General features: G+C 40.5%; 1 protein-coding gene across 1 annotated transcript in view; it reads right to left on the reverse strand.

Moving 5' to 3' along the window:
- Positions 1-314: 314 nt before the first annotated feature.
- Positions 315-27480, reverse strand: part of sntg2 (syntrophin, gamma 2) — a 73791-nt gene continuing 46625 nt past the window's right edge. Inside the window, exons 10-17 of the mRNA XM_076108493.1 lie at positions 25252-25381; positions 23331-23369; positions 22587-22703; positions 18315-18386; positions 17794-18003; positions 2841-2933; positions 2218-2328; positions 315-1982 (exon numbers count right to left, since the gene is read on the reverse strand). Of these exons, the coding sequence (XP_075964608.1) occupies positions 1854-1982; positions 2218-2328; positions 2841-2933; positions 17794-18003; positions 18315-18386; positions 22587-22703; positions 23331-23369; positions 25252-25381 (901 nt within the window). The 3' untranslated portion in view covers positions 315-1853. The remainder of the gene's footprint in view (positions 1983-2217; positions 2329-2840; positions 2934-17793; positions 18004-18314; positions 18387-22586; positions 22704-23330; positions 23370-25251; positions 25382-27480) is intronic.

Consider the following 27480-nt stretch of genomic DNA (forward strand, 5'->3'; position numbering starts at 1 on the left):
CCTGTAGAGGCGGTTAGGTCTTTATTCACTGTTACATTTATTTAAAAAAAGCAAAAGTAGCAGTATATCTTCAGTAGCTGGCATAGCATAGACACGCTAACACTAGTTAATGATATGCTAACGTACTCTGCTAATGTTAGATCCACAGGTTTTGACATAGAAACGTATATCTCCTTCCAACCTCTCAGGGAACGAGTATCACTATTACAACGCGTCTAACCATGACTAGCTCCAAATCAACAAAACCAGCCTGAATTTGAAGAGAATCTGAAACAATTGCATCAGAGTCTTTGAAGCAGAGCCAGTTAGTTGTTGAACCCTGTGCAGAGCTAGCTGAAGCTGTGATTGGCCAGTCTGAGTTCTAGGGCGGGACTTAGCGAAGGGTCAATTGCGAAAATAAAATAAAGTGTATATGCTTGCCTGAAGTGCCTTTGTCAAAAGTCAACTTGTTTTGTTTCCGTTTGCAACCTCTGCTTCTTGTATTCTCTTTACTGGCGGGTTACAGCAATGTGAAGAGAGTAGCCAAACCAGCTAATGTAAACACACCTAATTCGTACTTTTTCGCAACATTTCAAAAGTTCTGTTAAAATTGCTCAACAAGTGAATGGACACACAACTGCAGTGCCAGTCAAAGAAACATTCCATCACATCCCCTGTAAAACGTACAATAAAGCCTATTTTTATTTCCTTTAAAACAAACTGTAAGCTCAGCACATTTTATTCTATATTACACATAATGACTGGGACAAGCTTATGGGTTAAAATCGGACAACCACCTTTAGTGGCAGGGATAAAGTTACATCCATTGCACGCCCTCCACTTTCAAAGTTCAAACCTACAGGGAGCTGTGACATGGGTCAGATGACAGGCAGTTTCGCTTTATGAGCAATTTATTGCAACACAGCAATGCATTTTCACAGTAAAACCATTATATAGACATACAGCTTGTCCAATGCATTAGAATGGGAGTTGATAAAAGCGTGTCTTTCATAATACTTTGAAGCTGAAATGTCACATTTCAGTGAAAGGTCCTCATTGCCCAGAGATATTGGAAACTCTTGTCTTTATTTGGTTTTAAAAAAAAAGATGGTCACAATAGCACAAACATCATACAATTTAATCAGAGATGTTGATTCAATTCAGTGGTTTTTTGGAGGCTTATTAGACTGCATTGTATTGTGGTGTTTGGGTTTACAGACATGGAAGTATAAAGGAAAGTAAACCAGAGGAACTGGGAGCAGAGAAAGGTTAGCTTTTTCATTACTGTTCAACTGTGAATTTGAAGTAAAGAAAACCCCCCCCCCTGTCAAAGCTCTTTCAAAAATGTGAATCCCCCCATGACAGTGAGCCAGCATCAGATTCATTATGTCTGTGCAACATGTACTTACTCACTAGATGTAGGTAGGGCATCATTATTCTTCATAGATACAGCACTAGCTGAGATTATCTGCTCAAAATAGTGGCAGCTTCCGTGTTTGGCGATTCGTGTCCGGTTGTCAAATGTATGGCAGTTCTACACCATATGGCAGCACGGGCGCTGCCTTTCAAAGTGACAAGTAGACAAGAAGTAATCGCTGGGATTCCATAATGTAATGAGCTAAAAAATACTAAAGAAAAAGGAAAAACTGTTCATCTGTTTGGATTGTATTTTTTTGTTTTTGGTCAAAAATTTAACATCTTCATTCCACAATTAATTCATATATTATCTACTTTTACAGTCTTTTACAAATATTTATTATTTTCAGTTCATACAAAAATAACAAGAACAGTATGTACATATCAATTGGCTCTGTGCAGAAAATAAAATACTGCCGATTTGCCACAGGTGCACATGACAATGAGGACGGGTCTTCTCAAGTGTTCATGTAATTTCCAGGGAGGCTTTGACTGCACATAAAGAGAGGGTCCATGGAGGCCACTTTGGCAGCGATAAAAGAATGTATACAGTGAAGGACGGCTGTTAGATTTGCAAACTCCAGTTCCTGAAAAAGAAGGACAGAGAGACGCATCAATTTGTACAAGATGTTTATATTTTAAATAACATAATTCTCAAACTTAAGATCTCTTTGAAAACTGAAGTACACCAGACACGGGAACATTTCTCACCAGACATTCTGTAAAATTGTCCATTAGCTCATTGGTATCAGTGAGCAAATATCACAGCTCATTGTGTAATTTTAATGTAAAAAAAAAAAAGAAAGACTCCCTTCTTATTACCTTCATCTCTATTTGGTTGCTTTCAGCATTCTTGAAGAGGAGTTTTACCCTGGTTTTCCCATCATCAGAGGAGCCTTTAAGTTGAGAGAACTTGTATCGCCACAGTGCGGTCTAAACGGGAGGGAGGGGATTATAAAACCCAGCAGCACAGGGATTTCAATAATGAGTACAAGATTTAAATGCCATGTCTTACTACGGAGAGAACTGCATGATCAAGACCTGACAGTTTAATGTGTAATAGTACTTTGAGGAACTGTACAGTTTAGGACAAAAGTAGATTAGTACTTTAGAAATCAGTGCTGTGACATTCTTGCAGCGATTAAATGGACAGAAAATGAGGCAAGGCTGCCAAAATAATATCTTTAACAATGATAGATACAGTTACTCTCTCCTTTATTCTGGAAAGTCCATTGTGCAAAATTTGTGACACTGGAAAGTCTATTTTTTAATTATGTGGCTATTAAAAATACATTTTCAAATACAATGGAAGCCTTTTGAGGAAGAACACATACTGGGTATCAATACAGAAAAAAAAGATGTCAAACTGCATTTTCTGGAGCTATTAAGGGAAGAACAGTACAGAATCCGGATGTCAACAGTAATTGAACTGAGTAATACTTCACCTTTGAAGTGCCTTCTGAGCAGGTGAACCCCGATCCAAAATCTATGGTGAAGCACAGCACATTCCCCTGGCTGCTGCACATGTAGCTTTTGGACTGTGGAGAGAGAATTGATAACAATTAATATGTAGATTTTTATAATTCTGTACTGACATACTTTGGATATACTGTGGTACATTCCTAAGTATGAGCATCCAAGACAACAGCCATACATAAAGACCACAGAAGCACATATTACATGTTACTTCTAACTATGGCTGTACTGTATGTAAATAAATTATATCTTCATTTCCATTTTCCCAATTTGTGGTGGTGAACGCAGCCCACTATTGGCAAGGGGATAAATTCACAATTCACTTGGTATTCATCATACATCGCCGTCTTAGCACTCATTTACTGTCCTCTTTGATAACACAGAAAATAGGCTTTGCTCCTTCATAGCAGGAGAAGCACAGGTGTAACTAATATCATTAGCAACGGCTCCGTTCCCTTTATGTGTGTCGGTAAGCCCAGCCAGTGAGGCAGCATTCAAAATCGCAGGGCCAGCTAACTGGCACACCTGAGTGGAATGCAGCCAGTATTATTGTTATTAAGATGTTATTAGTCAACAAGTCAAAATGTTCACTGTATGAGAAGTCTATAATGAAGTTTTATTTCACTGAATAATCAGGCTGTGACCACTCAGGAATGATCCTTAAAAGGCTTGGTGACTGGTCTCACCGGCATTTGAAACGGCAAAATGTCAGCGAGATAAACTCATTTTAATGGAATTAACTTAGGTGAACAACACTGACAGATAAAGTTGCACCGTTTACCAATAGAAAGACGTTTCGGCAGAACTGAAGCCTCCAAAGCAGAGGAAGCTATCAAAGGTTATTAGTGGTGTTGCTTCATCCATTTTTTTACCTGAAACAACCAAGAAAACAAGCTCGCTAACTGACAGTTAGGGCGTCGAGCTAACTGACGGTTAGGACGTCGAGCTAACTGACGGTTAGGAAGCCGAGCTAACAAGCTTGTTAACTGGAGGTTAGCTTGAGTATTAGCGCAGAAATCTTTTTTTCTCCCTCTTTAATCAGACTTTCTCACAGCAGACACTTTGACGCAGGTGTTACTATTGACAACAACAATGGCTTTATTGTGTTCAAGTGTTCCCGTGAGAGTGGCAGCGAGCCAGCATGCACGATGCCAGGAACCTGAAAATCAACGTCTTCCCCAATTATTATTTATAATTATAATTATAATTATTCTATTAATAAATTCATTCATGAAAGGTCATTGTGACTCACTACTGCGAGCATATTAGCGCCTGGCAAGCTAACTGCTAAGGCGCCCTAGGTAGGGCCGTAACAGTCAGCTAGGGCGCCTTAGCAGTTAGCTTGCCAGCCACAGTAATGTACCAATTACCAAATTCTTGTCTCCCGTTTGTAATTTTGTCTTCCCATAGAAAATGTGGCATTGAAATAATGAAAACGCAAAATGTCCAACATCAACAATGGATCTTAATACCATGTACTGTTGTTCTTAGCACCGAGTCTAATTACACAGAGCTACTGGAAACCCAAATCTTGGCACACATGAACACTCTTTTATCCTCTTGTTCCTTTTGTGTACCATGATAATGAATCATCCTAAACCAGTTTGCCACCCTTACGGCAGGATTTAAAACACGCAACAAGTGTTATTTGCAAAAAGATAAAGACCAATAGTACCAACAGTAAGAATATGATAATGTATTATATTCTATTCTGATTGTGCGTGAATCAAAAAAGAGCAGTTATATGGGAACCCATTATGCACAAAGCAATCAGTGTAATATACTGAATATCCATCGTCTCATCCAGCTCTCAGCGTTGTTAGAACAAGATGCTGTTAGTGTCATGAATCGTCAGACAGACCGTGTTTGTTTAAAATTGTAGTTTCTGCTCATAAAATTCTTTGTGTTGATACTTTACTTTACTCATGTATACATTTTCCATGTGTTCACATGAGTTATTTTTAAAGTGGCAGTCTGACACACTAGGCTTTGAAGAGCTGATAACAAGAGCAAATCTGATGTTTTGTCCTGCACGAGCTGTCAGCAAAAGCATCATCCTGTGCAGCTTCCTGATGATGTCAAGAAACATGCCAGAGGAAATCCATTTTGGACAGAATAAATCCTTCACATTCATTCTGCTGCTGCTGCAATGCAAACAAGCATTTGTCTCACAATTCTTTCTTACAGGTCTTTTTGAAAAGCACTGATGTGTGAGCGTTCTACTCTCCGTGGAGCAATATCCCTCTAAAGGCTTTTCTTGCCACATGACTCCATTTTTTTTGTCCTCCACTCCGCTGGAATACCAAGAAGTGTATTCAGATTTTCTGTTTGTGTTATATATGGCTTTTATTCCCTTTTTTTTTTATTTCACTTGAGAACACAGCAGGGACATGGTGATTTCAATTATAGAGTGCAGTGTGCAGTGAATGTGGCGAAAGACTGTACAGTCCTTTCAGTGGAAGTGTGTTCTCCTCACAAACCTCAACAACCCCCCCCCCCCGTCTTTAGTGGTGTCGTGAATTCAGCTGTGACAGGGATAAGAAACAGTGGCAGGCCAGCCGCTAAGTTCTTCCTGTCACCAAAGGCAAGACTATGTTGTGCCATGGTGAACTGTGACTACACTTCACTAATTGGAAAGGATTTTTCTGGGAGAATTAGCAACAGGAAACATTTTTTGAGAACATCTCCGTAGCCAAGTCTGACAGACGTAAGGGCATGTGTGGGGAATTATAAACCCTCCCCCAAAAAAACAGAGGACAGGTATGAGAAAAGAAAATATTTTGGTCACAAAGAATGAGAGGAGATGAAAGGTAAGGGAGGCAGTTAAGGTAGGGATCTAGGATGCACATCAACACCACACCCTGTGCACAACAAAACATTCATTATTCTGTGATGTGTCCTGTTTGTCTCTTTCTGTCTTTCAGGTTGTTGCTCGCCAGCTGATGGGACACACCTGAGCAGGGTGGGAGTGCCAGGTATAAAGACTCGGCACCTTAACAGAGATGGCTCCCCCTCTTTTCTGCCTCCTTCTATGGATGACACAGCTGCTTGCTTGTCTTGTTTGTTTAGTTTATTGGTTCTGTAAATAAATGTGTATTTATTACTTTTAACTCGTCTTGTCTGCCTTATGTTGCAGCCTTTTGAGCCAGGTTGTAACACTGGTGAAAGATATGGTCCGTTGTTGTCGACAAATACTACTAGCTTTGTTTAAAAGTAAAAACTGGTTGGGCCGGTGTGAACGCTTCTATGAGAATGGTAGCACAAAACGTTGTACGAATAACGCACCAGTTTCAGTCATTTTTTGTCACTACGTATTTTTAGCTTTTTGTGTCGCGGCGATATTAGACGCTAAGAGCAAGTGCTCCTGAAGTCAGAGGACGCAATATAAAGAGCGAGAAAGTTGAGAAAAGGCTGCATTAGGACATGGACAGGGTGGTGGAGGGTTGAAACAGAAGACACATAACTTGCACCCAGGAGACATGCTGTTCTTGTTACGTGTGAAACCAAAAGTCAACCATTGACTACTAAAGTTACAGAACGTAATTTATGTAACAGCTGTACTTATTTGAACCCAAGCCGTGATCTTTTCCTAAAACTAACCAAATCCCTTTTGTTTGAATTAAGTTGACCTCAAAACTGCGACAGTGGGTCCTTATGTGACAATTTGGGAATGAGAACGGCGTTAAGTGACACGCGGAAAGCTCGACTGCATGGCAACAACAGTAGCAGCACAGGAACTGTAGATGTAGACGTGTCAAGAAAACGGTTACTACTGTTGTGACATGTGCCAACTGTTGACAATTGTGTTTTTCTATTTTTAGCTGCTGTTTGTGTGTGTTGCTGGCATTATATAGTCCATCTTGAAGTTATGCCCTTGAGGGCATTGGGCACAAGCTGCGAAGACTACACTCGCACACCATCACATTTTAAGTAGATATGGGGAACTTGTTAGCACACAGTTGCCTATTAAAACATTCAGCTGATCCAGAGTGACATTCACTTGGAGTCATGATTCTGGCCTACAGTCTGACAGGAACCCTACACAGTTACGACAATAGGTTGTGTGGCGGGCTGGGTATGGGCCAGTTTCTTGTTAAGCTTTGGGTTTGGGCTGGATTATTTTGAAATGTAAACAGACAATTCTCTCTCTCTCTCCTTGACTCTGCCATTCCACTTTGTCCCATGAAGAGTTTTTCTGCTGCCCTCGTCCACAGCGATACATTGCTTTGCTCCTGTTCCCAAACTCCTGTCGATTTCTACAAACTGGGGGCGTGAACGCCGCCATCTACTGTGGGTAATACACTGACTATGGAGAAGTACCTCATACAACACCACCTCAAAAGACCCAAACTATCCTTTTAAAACGCTGAATTGTTCGCACCTGTGTTCTTGCAATGATAAATCCCTTTGTCCCAGTAAATAGAAAGCGTGTGCCTAATTTGCATAGATAAATGCCCTGCTAATCCACACTATAGGGGATGAGACTGCAGGGCCGTGTGCACACATCGAAATTGAAAAAAAGAAGAAGAAGTTAAGAGAATCGAGTAAAGGAGGAAAAAATAAATATACATATATTCAATAGCTCTGAAGTGGAGGTACTTCTGCAGCCAAACAATGAGACATATTTAGTCAGTGGATATAAAACAGAAAAAAAGAGGCTGGCTCCAAACTACTGCACAGCTCCATGAAGACAGCAACCAGAGAAGTACTCGTCACTCTCTGCAAATAGATCTACATGGTCCTGGGAATGTGTTCCCTCCTCAGAGCATAATCTGTGACATCTTGCAGCAGCAGTGAATATGTCATTGTGTGACTATGTCATTGTGTGACTATGCCTAGGGTGCTGAAATAGGCCTACTTTGGGCCTATAAATAACATGGTCACCAATGGATGGTTCCCAGTTAACATAAGTGATGTGCATTGAGGTGTAAGTATAATTTCTCAAGAACAATCGTGAATGAGGGCCTAGATTGATTATAGCCACTTTAGGAGAAAATATGCTGCATTAAACAAAACAGTTTAAATACTAGAGAAAGCAAGTTAAATGAGCTCAGATTGTCCTCTCTCTAGCAGGAGTGTTCTACTGATTATTTCAAAGACAAAGGAAGAGGGATCTTAGCCAGAAGATCTTAGCCAGAAGACCCAGAAAGAGAAAAATATCTGCTTGCTGTGCGCTAAAAGACCCCATCAATGCCATGTTGGGTTTCTACCAAAAAAAAGAAAAAAAAAAAGAAATAGGGCGAAAGAGAGGGAAAACGCAAGCTGGACAGTTTTGTCAGTTATACCCCCTGCTTCTACCCCATCAGCACTGTTTATGTAATGCTCACATCCAGTCAATTTGAAGGTTATCCTAAGTTGGACTGTGTTGAGTGTTCCTCGGAAGCCACAGGAGACTGGCCTAATTGGCTGGAGAACATAGAATCACAAGAAAATGGAAATGCTTCATCGCTTTCATTGTTTTCCCAAAGGAAGGTGTCCCACATTTGCATCATTAAAGACTGGAAAAAATGCTTCATTATAATATTTCATACTGATAAGGGAAACTGCCCATGCAGATTTGACTTCGTAAGAAGTGTACTGAATTCAGAGTACGGAGTTATTAAACACCACTTTTGATGATCATTGATGTGGGCTTCTGCTTGTATTCCGGATGCACAAATCATTCAAATATGCCAAGAAGTCAAATATTAGCATATTAGACACCAATCTGATACCATAAATATGGAATCTAAATATTTGTTTCTTTATATTTATTATTTATAATTAACATAAATCAAATGCTTGTCAATCTGATTGCTTAGACTGGATTTAAATATGGCCCTATATGTCACTTGCAACTTGAGAGCTGACATTTATGTCACATCCAGAGTGGATTCAGCCCCATTAGCTGTGAGCTAACCGTGTGACTGCAGCTTCAAACACTCCTGCATATCATCACTTCCCCTTTGAAGCTAATGTTGTGTGGAGCAGCAGAGGAGTTCTGCATCGGGACTTGATATTGTTACAGTGAAAGAGGGTAAGGTGTCCATTCTGCATCAGTTAATGTACAAGTCCAGGGCTTTGCTGTTGACAGCAAGTGATGTAAATGGATTAACATTTCCTAAACACACATATCCAACCAGTTGGCTTGGACGTTCTAGCTGGCTTTCTTCCCCTCACTCAGGAGGCGATCCTTCATCCAGGACTCTTATCTTGGCGAGTGCCGTGCTCCTGTGCTTCTTTATTATGCTACTCTACCGGTTCCATCTATCATGTAGCACAAGGTGCACAGAGGAGACAAAACCTGGACAATCTACTTAATGTTCAGTTTAGGATTCACTGCCAAGTTTACAATCTCACCTTAACGTGGCAGTACCAAATATAATATATTTCACCACCGACATTCTCATTAATGATTAGAAACTAAACTGCATTATTTTATGGAAACTTGGCTAGCATCTGACAGAAAAGCTTCGCTTACCACCCAACTCCAACTTTGCACAAACAAAGGAAAGTATAACATTTTAGTTTTCATAAAGGTCCCCTACATGGATTACCATTCATGTATTATTGGAATGTTATTGGCCGTTTGTTAAAAAAATGTTGCTACTCCTGTCAAGCTTTCCGTTCTCACCCGACACCAAGGCCCCAGGAAGACTGCTGGGCTTTGAAGCCAATTTGACATAGTGGCTAAACTGTGACTTTACAACTTCATTCATGTGAATGAGCCAAGACTGAGCAGTTGGGAGGCAGGGTTAAAGGAAAGGCTATTGTTCTTGCTCTATGGTGCGAAGCAGTGTGGATCATTGTCTTTGGCAAATTAAACTTCTTCAGCAGCCTTCAGGAAGTATATCCTTTGGTGAGCTGTCTTGGTGATGGAGCTGATGTAAAGAACGCAGCCTTGGGGGGGAACTGGAGCCGATTATCAGAGAGTCAGGGACATGTTTCCCCAGCTTCACGTGCTGCTTCCTGTCAGAATTGAAGTCTGTGATCCCTTGCAGGTGGGGTCGGGAGCTGGGAGAGCTTGTCCTGCAGCAGGGACGGGATGATAGTGTTGATGAAGGCAGAGCTGAAGTCCAACAACATGATCCTGGAGTAGGTTCCTGAGGAGTTCAGATGCTGGAGGATGAAGTGGAGGGCCATGTTGACTGCGTCGTCTACAGACCTGTTGGCTCTGTAGGTGACCTGCAGGGGCTCCTGGAGTGGGTCGGTAAGGGTTTCGAGGTGGGACAGGACACGGTGCTCTAAATACATCATAGCCACAGAGGATTGTCCCATTTTCAAGCTGGCTGTCCCGTGAAATAGCTGTAAAACACTGACGTTTCCTGGTTTTCAGCAATCACAACCAAAGGTCCCGATTTTCACCACAATACATTTTCATTAATGCTAAATAACAATAAAATGGTTTTCAGCGCTGACATAGACATTAATCATGTTCCCTCCCACTCATTATTACCTAACCCAATAAAAAACATTAAGCAATGCACCACGCATCTACATTTAACACTGATTCATCTGTCAAGGCTGTTGCTATGAGGCTCTTTCTGACAGAACTGTCGGTACACTAACGGTTAGCGGTCATGCCGAAGAGGAAGTGTTTTATTTTGAATTGGCTGGGTTCTATGTTGTGAATAGACAGGAAACTGGCAACTGATCTGGCAACACTGCACTTAAAGTTAACATTAGGGCAAATTAAGAGGCTGTTTCAACATTTTGCTCATTTTTTTTGTTTTAGAGAGTATTGCTCTTCATAGAGCCCACACACACCGCTTGATAAGATATGATCAGATTGGCAATTGTGTTTGTTTTAAACTTGTGTGTTCATAATTGTATGCCTTATGAGCAATTTAAGTAACAGAAACCCTCTTAAAAAAAATGATCACCCTCTTTAACTCCTCATTACTTGGTATATGTATATCACCATCTCTGCTCATTCCTGTATATTTACACTATTATATTCTATAATATTTCAAATGAAAACAGATAGACAATCAGCATCAGCACAGTACGTTGCATACTTAATTTGTAATTATGTTGCTCTGAAGTGCATTTGTGTGAGATAATTCCTTCAAACATCGACTGCACATGGAGTTATTAACAAAGCATTGTGAAATGGCTCACCCATACAGTCTGAATCCACAGCTCTTAAAAGGCCAATCCGTCCTCTTTCCGTGGTTGGGTTGTTAGCGGTTGGTTTTTGTCATGCACAGTGCTCGGGATATTACAGCATGCAGAGCTTGGACAGTGCAGTGCCCACAGAGTGTTGCATGAGGGAAATGTGTTTCTAACTGGAGCTTCTGAGTCAACACATGAATGAAGTATTTTGTTCAGTGATTCCCCTTTTTAGAACGACAGTGTGCTACCACAGCCTGTTGGTGGTCACAGGTGGAGTGTTTCATGTCAACATTGTTTCCACTGATTCCAATCATGCGAATGTCTAGAGAGCGCAACCGCACGTGTTAATTAAATATTGAAACTGTTGAGTTTGAGCAGTAACGGTTATGAAGTGGAAAATGATTTGTTCCTCATACATGCTGAAGAAAAGAGGTCAATGCAAAGGCCGATACATTCATTTGAATTATGATCCGTTCTGTATGACTCATTACAGTATATTTAGGGTTTCTGCTGTAATGGCCATTACACGGAGTCTTCCTAAGCCCCATTTAGGACTCTCATCAAATGTATTGGCGACAGGTCTGCATGCCTCCCTTTTGAAAATTAAGCCTTTTCTCGCCTTTATTTGGATTATCCAAGTAACACCAGCTACAGTCAAACCCCACACATGCACATAATCCTACAACGCAGCTAACCAGCATGCTAGGGACTGTACTGGAATGAGAAATATTTACAATATTACTTCTTACTTCATATTGTTTTATATACATTTGTGTAAAATTGGCATCATTAGCATAGGGATTCTTGAATGTTTTGGTAGGTCACAGTGACCTTTGACCACCAAATTCTTAACAGTTCATCCTTGAGTCCGAGTGGACGTTTGTGTCAAATCTGAACAAATTCCCTCATTTCTTAGATAATACGTTCACGAGAATGGACCGGATGGACAACCTGAAAACAGAGTCTCCGGCCACGGCTGTCACTTGTAAAAATGTCATGTTGCTGTATATAAAACACACAGGTACCCTCTGAATGAGGCAGTTTTAAAGCCTTAGCAGTTAGCAGAGTTAACTGGAGAATGTAATTAACTCCAGTAGAATTATGACTCTAAACTCTCAGTGACCACATGAGTCCTCCGAACGTAAAAAGGGATTATACATGGCTCCTAAGACTCTGAGATTGACGTTTTTTTGCCGAAGAAACTGTGTCCTGTGCTAGAAGCAACCATGCTGACCCCACAGGACAACTGGTAAACTAGGAAGCCATTTAATTATATCTGGTTCCCATGTTGACCCGGAAAGGATTTCAGTGCGCTAGTGATTTAAATATCAACTGACAGGTGCTCTGCTTTGTATTATTTATAAATATCCCTGTTTAAGGGTCCTGAGTACCAAAGCCCCCAGGCTTTGAAGCAATGTTAGCCATTATCTTTGGTTGGCCGCACTTAAAAGGGTGGAAATGGGGTAAAATTATTAAAAGCCACCGTTTCAGGGAGAGTCTGACCTGAGGCATATTTTCTTCATTCCTGAATACAATGTGTGGTCATGGCAATGTGGAAGCTAATACCCACAAAATATTTCAAGTTTTGCTTTTAGCAAAAAAGCCTACGCCTGTGCTTATCATTAAGCTTACAGTAGTTACAGTAGGTGACTCGATTCATATAAATCAGTGTCCAATTTTATCAATTAATTTACTAAGTGTTACTAGTGTCTCTTTGGTTCCATGATGAGTGTAATTCATTATGGCCGTGGTAGGCAAGTCTGGATGGACCGGAGAGTGTATACTAAAATACACGGTGGAGATAGACTCTGTTCACTACTGCATTTAAATAATGTCACACTTTATACTCTTCAATTTAAATAATTAAGTAAATTCAACAGCAGTGTGTCAGGCAGAGAGGGAGTGGAAAGAAATAATAGTAGAAACATTGCTGTTACAACAATATATAGTATCCTTCTAAAATACATTATTTTCTATAATATTTTCTATTACTGTATATTTCCATGATATGACCATTATACTCCTTTGTTAATTTATTACTCTTTATTTCGATTTTGTATTGTCGATATCATAACGCAATTTCTTGTTATTGTCCGAGTTGTAATATAAGTTTGTGTCTTTTTCATATGTATTAATTACATATTTGCAAGTAGTCTCTTGTCCTGTCATGGTGTTTTATCTTTCTTGTATTCTTAAATGTTCAATAAAAAGTTGATTACAAACATTTACATATATTTCTAGATATTAAACGTAAGCTATTCTTTGTTTACAATCGTCTCATGTGTGTATTCCCAAATGTACAGCCTTTAACGTATCTGTGGTAGCATTTTGTTCAGCAGCATATAATTACCTGAGCTAAACATCTTGAGTCTATACGGCTAATCCATGCATCGGCTTTTGTGTAATGTGACCGTGTAAGTGGGATAGAAGTTGCACTTAATTAGTGTCGATGGATAATTTAAAGTTGTTTTCCTAGGTTTTTAATTATTTTTCATTATCACAAACGTGTAGCTTCAGAGCATTGTTGCTCAATACACAGCGAGGGCAAGAACACTTTATCAAGTCCTACCATTTTGGTTGTAAGATTCAGTTAAATATGTGTTTTTTTCAATATATATCCTTAAACCTTATTTACTTCGCTGCCTCCTGTGAAAAACACACTTTTTATTCACACCAGTCAGCTGCACTAAGCGATTCACACACTTGTAGGGCTGTACCGAGTTCGAAATCAACATTTGATTTTCATCGATCCTTTTAATGTGCATATTTATTCTGTTTAATCTCTGCATTTCTGCACAGTTGCAGACAAAGACACATGTCACATGATCAGTAATATCCTATACGCTCATGTTTCCCTGATTGGGGGGGCTGAGCTCCTCCACACACATGCAGAGTGGAGCAGAGAGACCGGTGAAGTGAAAATAGCGTTAATCGATACCGGTTACAAACAGGCTCGGTAGCAATCTAACAGAACCATAAATTACAATTCTATAGTGATGTGCAGATTGCAGCTATATCCTTTGGTCTCTGATAAATAGCAGAAGGGTTGCGGTTGTGTCAATTAAGACATCCTTATGGAAGAAAATATTAGTTACATCCTCTAAAATATGAAGATAGGGAGCAGCAGAAACCACATGAAACCATCTTAAAAGATACACGAAGCAACATTTGACAACGCAGCAGATTAAAGTGCTGAAATGCCCCCTTTTTTGAAAGAATTGAAGTTTAAGACCCTTTTGCTTTGGCTTCACGTGTCAGAACTGGAGATTGCCGCCTGGTATTTACGCAAGAGGAACGCAAACATAACATTATTGATTATTTTACAAGCTAAAAAGTTTAGTTCCGTTTCCTCTGTCAAGTTCATAACCAGTTTTTAGATTTGCTGCTTAATCGCCTCACATTATTTGCTGCAGGGACATTACTAAGCGTATGGAAACATTCATAATTATGCAACTAAAAGCACCTTCTTTCCCTATCATCAAAGTAAATTGAAATCAAAAACACTCGTACATCGTTACAATACATGGTTTAAAAAGCAACTAGCCAACAGACCAGGGTGCGGCTCTCTGAATCTGAGAAAATAATTCATTTGGGGGAGCGGCAGGCGGATGATTTATGCGTACACACAAATTCGGACGACATCAGAGACGAACTACAAATTTCTATACCAACAAAAAACTGTTTTTCTATTTTTATTTTGGGTGATGACATTCAAAGCTTCATTTGAAAACCTCAATAAAAGCTTTGAATGTAAAAAATGGCATTCGGTACAGCCCTACACACAAAACATCTGTTTATAATGTCCATACCATAAACTATAAAATACATTTCTTGCCCATCTTAGGCACAATTGATTGCATGGGTGTGATTTCATATTAAATACCTCAGGCCATCAACTTTGCTGGATTCCCTGCTGTGTACATACCTCCTAAATGAATGATGCCTGGTGAATCATAGTGAAAGCGTATATATTCCACTTGTTACTACAGGAAGGAGGTATTTCCCAGCTGTATTCACAGAGCAAGTATGTACAGAAAGAAGCATCAGGGTATCAAGCTGTAATAAATTGTTAAACACAATCGAACACAAATACAGCAAACCCTAGAAAAATAAGGCCTGAGCTCACATTCTCCAGTGAGTGTTCATGTTTTAGGCTTTTGATGGACACGAGACAGCTGCTGCTGAGAACTGCTTAACAACAAGAGTTGATCGCCTTTATGCACTAAACATATTTGCTTAAGTGGTAATTTAATGGCTCATTGGTGTGAGGACCAATTCTTTAGGTTACTCCGGCTAAAAAACATTTTAAGTAACAATATTTACAGAAACAGAGCGCTACCTAGCTTTGCATTTTAAACCCAATCCATTTCTTAATAAGAAGTGTTTAAGCCGCACAGAATGCGTCAACAGATTAGACTTCTCCGTCACGTGGAATCACTTCTTACTGATGAAGCATTACAATTGGGAGGAAGAGAAGTACTGATTAGAAAAATATAGATGGTACACTGACTGTGGCTAACTGGAGTGTAAGCAACACAATGATTCAGAAGAAATCACTTTCTATTGAGCCCATGTCTGTAATGCATTGTAAACACGTATCATGCATTATTAGCTGCCAATAGCATTGTATGATCATAGTGACTCATGTTCCTTTATAACAATAACCAGAACACATTATGCATGTATTAGAACTACGGGAATTATAATGCGCTATGATCCTTGCAACAACAAAACATGTCTGAGTGACCTATAATTATGAAGCATGCTGATATTTGAACTTATAAGTCATTATACAATTATTTATAATGCGTTATTATTATTGATATTTCTGAGTGCTTGTATATATAAGTAATAGAGTGCGACAAGCAGATTATTATAATTTAGGTAATTTGATAATTATACACATGGGCGGCATAGAAAATCTTAACTTCAACACAAACTAAAAAAGGTTATGAATTGTTGGTTAACAAGCTACATACAGTATGTCTTTTCTTTAATACCTAATCTGCATATTATCATCAACTTTTTATAAATTCTCAGACATCAGAAACTGGATGCACGCTGATTATACATTGTTTTCCATTATGTTTACTTTACATACTGTCCAGGCTTTTGTTTTCTGGTATTTACCAAAGAGTCAAATTGTTTGCGTGCAATAGACATCCACAAAGTGTACGTTTGCTCAAAAATGCAGTTCATAAATTGTATTCGACAGATTTGGTCTATTTGCGTTGACATTGACATGGGCCCGCATAACGCTAAAGGGCAACACGTGTTGGTGGCATCACAGAGCTTTGCATCTATTCATGTCATATCGCAGAAGTAGTCAAGTCACAGCACAGGGGTGAGCCAGGAACAGTATTTAAAAATCAGTGTTACGGATCAGTAAGTACAGAGAATCAATATCTGCAAAAAAAAACAAACACTGCAGGTGTGGTCAAAGCCTGATCAATAAACCAACGATCTGTCTCTACGTTTGAATAAGTAAAAGATGCGTCTGTCTCTCAGTGGCACACACAGACACACCTCACTGCACACAGCAAATGCTCTGGTAGATATACAAGAGTCTGAAGAAACATTCAGTGCAACACAAACAGGATCGTGCTTCTATATCAGCTGACCCATCATGTGTAAGTATTCGGTTCTGATTCACAATAGTAGCCTGGTGTGGATCAGGCTTTTTCGCATCGAAGTGAATCCACTTTAAATATGAAGTGCAGCTCGCACCGTCCATCATCACACACTCACTGGTAACATCTGCCCTCTGATGAAACACAGCTGACCACAATAGCAACGGTGAAACACCAGTAGCTGAATAAAAAAAAGAAAAACTTCCCACGAAAGTGTTTCACTGTTGAAATATTAAAAGCACTGTGCCGAGTCTTCAGACAACATCGGTGTTCAATCCACAAGTAGCCAAACAAAATCTCCAAAACTCTCACAAAGAACAGGTTCTACAAAAAGTCATCAGATGGTTAAACTATCGACTGTTAAAAGTTCCCTTAAGTAATGTACAACAGGATAACCATCCAGTACACAGACGTGACCGGTGGGTGTTTCTGCACCTGTCCAGACGTGAGTTGGGGGGGGAAAGCCCTGTTGCAGTAGCCAGGATGTCAATTCAGAGAGCAATTCAGATGAAATAGCAGTGAATCCTGTTGCTTTGACGGATGCCATTGGAACTTACTCCTGTGAGAAAAATCGGAGTCTAGTTTTACAATATCATTGAAAAAGCATCTTTAGAAAACAAACTATTGCTATTTTTTCCACCACGAGCGACAAAAAGCAACCGAGCAGTCGAGCTTGGCCACATTGTCCCTGAATCACCATAGAAGTGTTGCTCAAGCGCTGGTTGACGAAGTAATGCCGTTAAATAGCACTAAAGACTGGCTAACGGCATTTTCTTTAAGATGGTACGAAGCAGGGTGAAACAAAAACCATATAATCGGTTGACGCCTCACCGCCTCATTGGAGAGCTCAAAAGCCGCAAGTCAGGACGGTGTTATCAGCTGTAATAAATGGAAAGTGGCGGCCATTAAGTAGCCATTGGGGCACGCTCACATGCACTAAAAAGCACACGTGTAAACATACAACACACTAAGAGGGAGAGTGACCTCTGTGTAGTACTCCACTATATCTTTACATAGCAAATAGTTGTTTCACATTATATGAAAGCTCTGAATATCGTTTTAAAAAAGCACCTTTAAAGCACACAAATTACTGCCGTGATCTTAAATTCTACAAACATCAAAGACTTCATGTCACAATTTGAGGTTGTTAAAAGGTGTTGTGAGAGGCTCTCCTGCTTTGAGAACTCGTAATACTGACCCGTATACGCTGCACCTCCAAGAAGACAGCTCTTTGGAAGGACTTCTCCCAGATAGCCAGGTCCGTAGCCAGCTCTACCCTGAAGGTGTGGCTCTGGCCGTGGCCGACCAGAATACTGAAGCAGAGGGACTCGTTGTCCTGTTGCTCAGGCGAATGCTCCAGCCCCAAGTAGAGCCTCGCCTGGAGCCAGCAATCCTCTGCCATCCACAGCTGTAACACAAAATATGAATTATTACATGCTGCTGGGGGGAAAATGATTTCGCTGCCCACTTTCAATTAAATTCAGTGGGTGGAATGAAGGGTAAACAAAGAACAAAGAACTTTCACAGTGTGGATTTCCTGGTTCGCCGATCACAAATATCACCTCAGGTCAAGAGAGCCCTGTTTAGTAGGCTCCCTCAAACACTATTCCATCTGATAAAAAGAGAAGAGGCAGCCATCTATACTGCAGGTGAAAAGCTGCAGTGATCACATTTTGAACACCCCTGCTGCACATCACAGCACCCCTGCTCTTAACTTACCTTGTGGACCTTGAAAAGAACCTCATAGAGGTTATACGTTGTTACAGCTTCTCCCCAGTCAGCGGCACTGATCTAAGAAATGAAACATAAAGGAACATGACATGATGGAGGCAGCCTATCAAAACAAGTTGGGGGTTTTTGTGGCACTTGATTGCAGCACCTCCTTATCCAAATACTCAATGCAAATGAAATGAGTGAGAAAGAGATAATCATTTTATGTGTAAATAATTGAATCATTACATTTTGATACCATAACGTGGTTGCTATATGATTTCGTTTTTAGAATTCTATAAAATTCAAATTATATTTTATCTGATAACGTGTATAATTGTCAACCGACGCTGGTTGAATGCGCATCGCCCGGTCCACGTTCCACTCATCTGGTGTATTAAATGGCTGTTTCCTCACTGCGCTGCATACTTCTTATAAACTATGATCATGTCGCATCTCTCGCCGTTGTTGAGTCGTCGTCTCCCTCTTCCTGGAGTTCCTCTACTCATAGAACTGAAGCTACATCCAGTAACTACAGTTTTCTTTTGTCAATTTGTTTTGCTGTTTTTTGAAGAACATTAACAGCAGTTTTTGCAACTTCATTGTAGACGATTTAGAACGATTGAGATATTGACGTTTCACAGTGGGAAAAGCACATAGGTGTAGAGAATAAAATCGATGGCTGAATTCCATTTAGCTGCTCCAGTTTCAGCCTCCCGGTATTGTCATGCTGGTTCACTGTCACACCGTCTGTACTTTACTGAGACAATTGAACAGAACGATGATATTGTTGATGTTCCAATATTCGTAACACCTTTGCTTCCCCTGCTACGACAAGTCAAAATGTCGTATGAGCTATGAGGCAAGTCCATGTCCGAGTTGAATGTCTGCAGCCAGTTCTGACAGATACAACGTTGGAAAAATGACCATAGAAGAGATCATTATGTCACGGATATCATGACATCATGGATAACCAAGTTACAAAGATGTAATTATGTGTGCTGACTTGTAGTTCTTTTCAATGCTGTAACTACAATATTACGTCATAATTACTGTACATTAACTTCTACTCCTAATCAAGTGCTGTAGTAGATATTCATATTGTAAAGCGTCCTGAAAATACAGCTAACTGTGTAGAATTACGGTACAAGAGGTAGTACCCTTCAAAAACTCTTGGGCAGTTCTTGAGCAGGGTCACAGTCCACTAAGGCTTTTCCTTTATGTTAAGTGTCTTTGCAGAGATGGTTTAAACTAGCAATATTTATTTAAAGCCGAACACTTGAAACCAAGTAGGCACAGAACATTGATAACTGAAGTCTCTAGAGTGAGGCATCACTCACAGTGCTGTAATATTGATGGTTTTCCCTTTGCTGTGGCGACGCCCCTAGCAGAACGAAAGACAGTCTGCCTCCACACAGGCCTGTTTGATGGTATCAACAAGCTCAGTTTGAGTGTCTGTGCTTGAACGAGGCCAGACTCTCGTCCCTGCCTTGGAAACAAACCGCTGGAGGTTCCCTCTCTTATCTTACACGCAGCAAGAAATGTAGAGAGGGAATTGACAATATGTGCCGTACAGACAGTCGTCTTATTCTACACAGTGAACCAGTGTTGGAGGCTTGGGCAGACTGGAGAATACAGAACTCCAGATGCAACGCGTTGGTCCACAGCGGGCACATAATCCATGTTCACCGATACGTTACTCATGGATGCGAGAGTTGCGTCAAGCATCCGCGTTGTCCTGGCGAGATGAGGAGGCCGGTGTCAGTGGCGGGTCGAGGTGTGGTGGTGGCAGAATTCTCCAGCAGAGCAGCTGGCCGACCGTCTTAGCTCTGTGTCACAGAACTCTGCTTTCTCGCTGAGACTGAAACAAGATCAACACGACTCGGATGTTTGTAGGGTAAATATGAAGCCACAGCCAGCAGCCGTTTAGCTTAGCTTAGCATAACGGACTTTTCACCTGCATGCATCTAAAGCTAGCTCAAACGTGATTGGTCAATACTACTCGGACTACAAACCGAAACCAGAATGCTTCCGATGCCAAAATCTCTTTGCTGCAGATTCTGCATTCATATGCACATATCTGTTTTACAGAGACTACACTGGAAGCAGCATCATATCCTCCAGATACTGCATTTCAGCTATCAGGCCATCCATTGTCCCTGTCCTGCTGTCACCGACACCACACGGTGACAGACAAGCTCCTCAAAATATCACACTTTCTAGAACCTCACAAAGAGTAATTGGGAACCTTTAAAACAGAGGAGGTGAGCCACAACAGCTTGTCAAACAGAGTTAAAGTATGATGAAAGCTCTCCCACAGGAGGAAGGACAGACCAACACAGACTGAACAAATCATAACGTGCACACCCTACCGTGGCACAACACATCACAGCGTCCAGAGAGTAAACACGATTAACCTGCGGACACACTTGCCAAATGAAGTAAGAAGATGAAAGAGGCACATTCTGGACTACAATGGTTTTTATACTAATGGGGGAACAGGGCTTATGTCATATCACAAAGACAACACAGAACAAAGGGCCACCTTCCTTTTGTTCACCAGCCCTGGCAGTCAGGCGGAAACATTTTAAAGTGATACTGGACCTGCATTAAACATCATCTGTTGGCCAGCAGCCACTTAGGATTTCTCTCAGACCACTTGTGGATGGGAAACACTTTCTAAATTATACAGGGAAGTATTGGTTTCATTGCACATTTGATCTGCTCATTCCATTTTCACAATGCACAGGAGATTTAATTTAGGTAGCATACTGTGTCTCAGGGGTTTGATGTCAAGCTAACCCTAAAAAGATTTAATTAAAGTTGGCGTCAGTGGAGAATATTAAGTATCTCATTGTGCAAAACCTGCAGCCTTAGAGGCTTTTCCATCCCTGGCAAGAGTACACATATTGAGGTCCAAACTGAATACGTTTTTGAAAAATAGTGAAACATTAAGACAATGAATATCGGATATACTGTACAATATTGCCCATTATAGGCAGTAGTCTTAAAATATACATACTGGCAATAGCATGCAAAGACTCATTACAAATACATGAAATGTATTATACATGTGATGTAATCACATTTAATTATTAAGGCTATAAAGCCTTGAGGGCATTCATTACCGTGATTGTGTTAGTACTTTGATGATGAGCTGCATCTTGCACCAGTGGGGGCAGAATGCATTTTGCAACCAAAAAGAGTGATCGGCTGCAACTATCGGTGAGATGTTACATAAAAAAAAAAGACCGAAGCAGGTTTTAGCAATATTATGTTGTGTATGGGTGACACTGCTAAACTAATGAACACCAGAGCAGCTAATATTACGGATTAATACACTTTAGACCAGATTGGAATAAAATCAGTCAGTATAGATTATAGCTGGAATAGAAAACTGCAATTTGCTAGTGCGGTTTAATACTTCAGACGTGGCAAAAATCAAATCTTGCTTAAAAGGTGCACGTGAAACATATGGCCAGAATTTTAGTTTAAAACATTCATAAAGTAACATCAAATATTGGCTATTTAGCTAAATGTATCTTTAGTGCAACTAATCGCGACACAAACCATCCCGAAAAACATGGCGTCCATATAGCCAAATGATTGATTTATAGTTTTGATGTGGCTGTTTTCTTGTTACCATGGTCTTGCTAAAACTGAGCTCAGTAAGCTATAACGTACAGCGCAGGCTGATGCCGCGCGTAAGTTAGTAGTTTAAAAAAAAATGGACCCAGTAGCAAGGATTTGAATTGTACCTCTATTTGTTGTGAGCATGTGGCCAGGTGTTACACATTGCACCATTTATTAATGCAGTGCATCAAATGTGATATGTGTTGACAGCTCTCCTTAACGTCACGTTGTAAAAATGAAAACAATAGTGCATAATCATGTATAATCCCTGTTCCACTGACACAACAGTCAGCCATGATCACAACAAATATAAATTCAGCTGCCTGTCTTCTCTTATTCAATTATAACTGACGCATTCAGTATTTTACAGATGCTGCCAAACTTGTTTCAAAAACACAGCCCGTGCAGCGCGCTAGGGGACGATAACAGATCAGTGAGCAGCAGCATGAAATGTGACAAAAAGGCCCTGAACACATTCTTATGCTGAGCTGAATCAACAGTATTAATCATTTGCACATGTGTGAGTGTAAGTTCTGTGATAAGGTTCAGATATTTTGGACAAAACCCATTTTGAAATTAGCTTTAAATCAGATCTGAATGATTATAGTACAGTTTTTCCAAATCGGAAAATGATGAAAGTCTAGTTACCGGGGGGCTTCTGAAGATATAAATATATGGTCCTCTCAGTGCCAGGAACTTGAATGCTGAAGCTCTACCAGCCGCGCGGCCCTCGGGGCTTTCACTCGCCCAGCCCATGTGAACAATCTGTAGAGATACAGAGGATGACATTTACACAAGTTTACCATTTGATTTTTTATTTGATTTTTTTTAAAGGAGAACAAATATGCACAATAGACATCTATGCTCAATAAACAGACCCGAATAGCTAAATGTGCTGAGTTAAAGAACTACAATGATTCATCTTTGACGGGATACATTTGAAAGACACTGTACAGTGGTGCTGCAGTCTCAGCTGCAATGCAAACATGTACCTTGTATCTACCTCAGACTGACTTGGGATGTTCCTCTGCTTTCCTGTAAGCAGCATATCTGTACTGTATGTACTGTGCTGCTTCATCTGCTACACTCCATCTACACTGGATCTTGTGATGAATAATGCACATCAATTTTTACATGCCGGTCTTGACTCCTTCCAGACCATCTGCTGACTGAAGTGTTCCAAAATGTTTCCAAACTCTTTCTTGGCCTCTGGATAAATCCAGAGCTGCCAGGACAGCTGCGGGCGTACGCAGGCGATACGATTCCGTACACCTGTACTGTGTTACATGTTCCTGCAAAGAACGCTGCAAGTGAACAGCAGGGGGGGGGTCCTGTTGTGCTGCAATTATGTATCGGGTTTCAAAAAGATCAGTCAGGCCGCTGTCAGCTTACCTGATCATCTGAAGAGCAGTAATTGTTGATGATCTTTATCTAGGAGAGAAATGAAAACGGTGATTATAAAAAGCTATTTTATATATGATTATATAAAAGGGATCCTGACCACCTAAAACACATGGGAATGGAATTGTTGAGATAACACACAAACACACATCATCACACCCTATTTGCACATTGTTGCTACTCTTTGACAAAACCTGCAGATCTAAAGCAACATAACAGATATAACAATTTGCAACAGTCATACATGTATGTATATTCTATATATGCTCACCATTTGTGGCAACTTGCATGATTTTTTAACTAGAATTATTTTCCCCAGTTTCGTTCATGTACTTGAGAGCTCAAGATAATGGTCAATATTAACTCTATAAAATGTTATAATTCGTTCAATCTCAAGTTCGATGTGACCTAATAACATTTTGAGATTAGTTGCATAGAATTACCTAGTAAAGCGTGTTTTGCTAACTCTATTCACACAGTACTATCTGTGTAGATTTCTCACTAATCATCTCACAATAATTGGTAAACACAGGGCTAAACACATAGACAGTGCATAAATAGTATGCATAAATGTTTATGAATACAAGCTCCTTTTTCTTCATTTGAAGGTTCACAGTCAACAGAAAGAGGATGCCACGTGTAAAAAATGTAATGCGAAAACCACCCCGAGGCGCCAAGCAAGTATAAAGTTAGAGTCTCAGAAAGATTGTTTACCGCTTCCAAAGTGTATCTTGAAGGTGACGGTGATAAAAAAAAGTGTTGCAAACCACTGCAAAACATTTCCAGACTGAAAGGACCCCTGCTGTGTCAGCATATCGCACTCAGCATGGGGACGGCTCCTGTCTAGCCTCACCTCTGTTGCAAAGTGAAGGTAAATTGTCACTTGAAGTCCTAATATAATCAGGCACCAACAAGCTCCCCGGTTCTTTCTGCTTTAGTCTCTCTGAAAGAACATCAAACAGCATCGAGCAGTCCTCCACCCTGCCAGATGACAGTCATCCTCAAACACACGAGGGACCCCACGGGTGTCTCGGAGTCTATTTAAAGGTTGTAGGTCATTAAAACAAAAGTTCTGCTCTCTCCCAAAGCGGGCACACAATTACATCCTGATTGGCCATTTAGCAATCACCCTCCACGTCCGCAATTAGGTGTCGCAGGCATGAATTAATCAAACTTATTTATGTATTTTTTTAAAGGCAGCTGTGCGCTCGACGGCATACAGTACGTCTGCATCCTCGACAAAAATGCGTCACATCATCAGTGTGATAATCAAAGTGAAATAGGAGGAAATGAGAGAGAGAGCAGTGCACATGCCGAATGACTACTTTGCAGTCGTTAATTAGGTATGAGAGAAGCTCTTTTTGTGTCAGCAGGGTTAGGTGCCACTGTGACTCAATGAGTGCTCGTCAGGAAGGGTCTATCAAAACCATGCTAGTGCTGCTGTCGGTTATGTGGCTGTGAGAAATCAAAAAGGGGTAAATACATGTGGCAACTGTGGGCAAAACATATCTGTTACATGCTTCTACGTTTGCTTTATTAAGATGGTGTTATGGACTGAAACAAAACACACAAGTGGATAATAGACAAAAACTCACAATCTGAATATTTTTTTAATTACATAAACTAATAATCTGGCCATTGTGATTACTTAAAAATGACCACACAAATTCAATCAAATGATATATTATATCAGCTTCTTTAAGAACACATCAAAAAAAATACATTACACAATTTTATGACAGTAATTACACTTGTTAAGTTACTGGATGTCATGAGACTTCTCACATCTTTATAATGATTACAAATATGTGAAAATCACAGTATTTTTTTGGTTCTTCCTTTTCACCTTCAATTTCAATAAAGACCTGCGGGAAGGTCGAGGCAAGTCTCTAATGTTTAGATATGGACTTACGTTCTCCTGTGTCAACTCATTGATATTTGTAGATATTGCTTGGAGCCAGTCGGTGCTTTCTGCAGCGGTGCAAAATTGAAGAATATTGGCGCTGGCTCCATCCAAGGCGAAGACTTCAAAACAGTTGGACCTGGAGGAGAGAAGAGGTCAAGTTTAGACGGGCGCGGTGAAGATTGAAAGACACATTGCGCTAATTGAAGCTTGAGCTGCTCGTTACTTCTGTCGTTACTTTAGGCGGTAAGACTTGAGCTGCATTACCCGCAGTAACACTTCTTACATGAGCTTGATGGGCTTTTGACAACTTATAGTTATAAAAACGTCTTCACAACCGATCCTCTGGAGAGGCACTCTCCAGAGCAAATCCTGAGAATGATCTGATAACCTTTCTGTGAGAAGGTTACAACTGTTTTTTAAGATTTAATGTCCCTACAAGAATAAAGCATGACTCAGCTACTTGCTCCAATTAAAAGGAATATACTGTAAAGTTGTAGCTTAAGTCAACAGCTTAAAGAAATAGTTCAGCATTTCGGGAAAATACACATATGCTTTCTGGAAGAGCGTTATATGAGAAGATTGATATATCCCCCCCCCCCCCCCCCCCCCCCCAAAAAAAAGACCCCTGCATTGCAAAGTCTCCACTCCGTCGAATGGGATCGCTTAACCATCGCATAAAAAGTGCTACCGTGTTAAGCGATCCCATTTGACGGAGTGGAGACTTTGCAACATTAGGGGGAATGCGTAAAGGCTCGAAGAAATGTTGACCATTGGGTAGTGCACATGAGAAGCGGGGAGATGTTGTGGAGGTACGTGAGGTGAAGGCTGAAAAACAGAAACAATAGAAGGAACCGAAAGCACAGTATAAGGGGGGAAATTGTCTAAGACAGCTCCTTAACCAAACAGTTCACACACACACACACACACACACACACACACACACACACACACACACACACACACACACACACACACACACACACACACACACACACACACACACACACACACACACACACACACACACACACACACACACACCTCAAGGTTGGATGTTACAAAGTCAGCATTCCCAACCAATCCTCTGGTGAGCATGACTTTCACACTGCATCTACAATCGGCTTGTTAAAATCGTATGTTCCGCTGGCTGTGTAGTGACCCAGCGGCTCTCCAGGGGTGATTTTCATTTTTTTTTTTTTTATTAAATAATGGGGCAAATTCTTTCTGTGTCACTGTGCCTGACCCAAATTAGCTTTATGCTGCGATTCGCACAGCTGTAAACTATCACAAAAAGATGTTCGGAAATTCTTTTTTCGATGATTTGTCTTGCAAGGCATCTCTCTTCTTCTCTTTTATTGAGAACTGCAGAGATAAAGTGAGCAACTGATGAAATGACATTAGACAGTATCTACAGTATATCAGTTAGATCCCTTTCAATTAATGCAAACCCTTTGAGGGCATGCAGTAATGGGGATGAGGGTGGAATGCAAGAAGGGATGAGAGTGCAGTGAATGAAGAGCTCCAAAGGCAGAGATTTATCAAAGTGACAGACAGCTGGCGGATCAATGCCATGAGAACACAATCCTGTCACCTTCAGCGAGCAGAACTGAAATCCTCACTGAGAGATTTGATCTAGGGGGAGTGAGAGTCTCTCACATTTGCACCGCTCCCAACGGCACAAACTATTGTGCCTCACCTGCTGACTCGGCAGTAATAACCCCATTGAGATGGACCAGCGTCGTATCACCTGGACAACATGCATGAAAAATATTGGGGGGGAATCCAGCTGTTAGTTATAATGGCAATGAGAGGGAAAATGTGCCATGATTAGTGACGCAGGGAAATGGAAAAGCTTTGGGGCAATTTATTTTTACCATAATTAATGATAGAAACATGTTTGCTTTTGAATCAACGACACTGATCAAACTAGTAACACAGCTGAAATAAAGACAGGACTGGATCATAAAAGTCTAACATCATATTCTTTTCATTAATTCCAATATAACTGATGGCTAATATATGCAAAAGGATGCATTAATTTGCAAGTTTCTATACCTTTTACCCTTTGTCAGTATGGACTGCTCAAACAAAAAGCTGAGAGTACCTCACTGTCAGTGCCTGGGCTGACAACTCAGTGGAAACCTGGAGAGTCGGTGCAAAGGAAGGAAACAAGGCCTGCAATGAGGGTGGCTACTTTAAGGAAAACTTTAAGCATATTTACATGCAGCTGAAACG

Source organism: Anarhichas minor, unplaced genomic scaffold (assembly GCF_050575085.1).
Source record: "Anarhichas minor isolate MPS153535 unplaced genomic scaffold, ASM5057508v1 ptg000040l, whole genome shotgun sequence".
NCBI classification, from domain to species: Eukaryota; Metazoa; Chordata; class Actinopteri; order Perciformes; family Anarhichadidae; genus Anarhichas; species Anarhichas minor.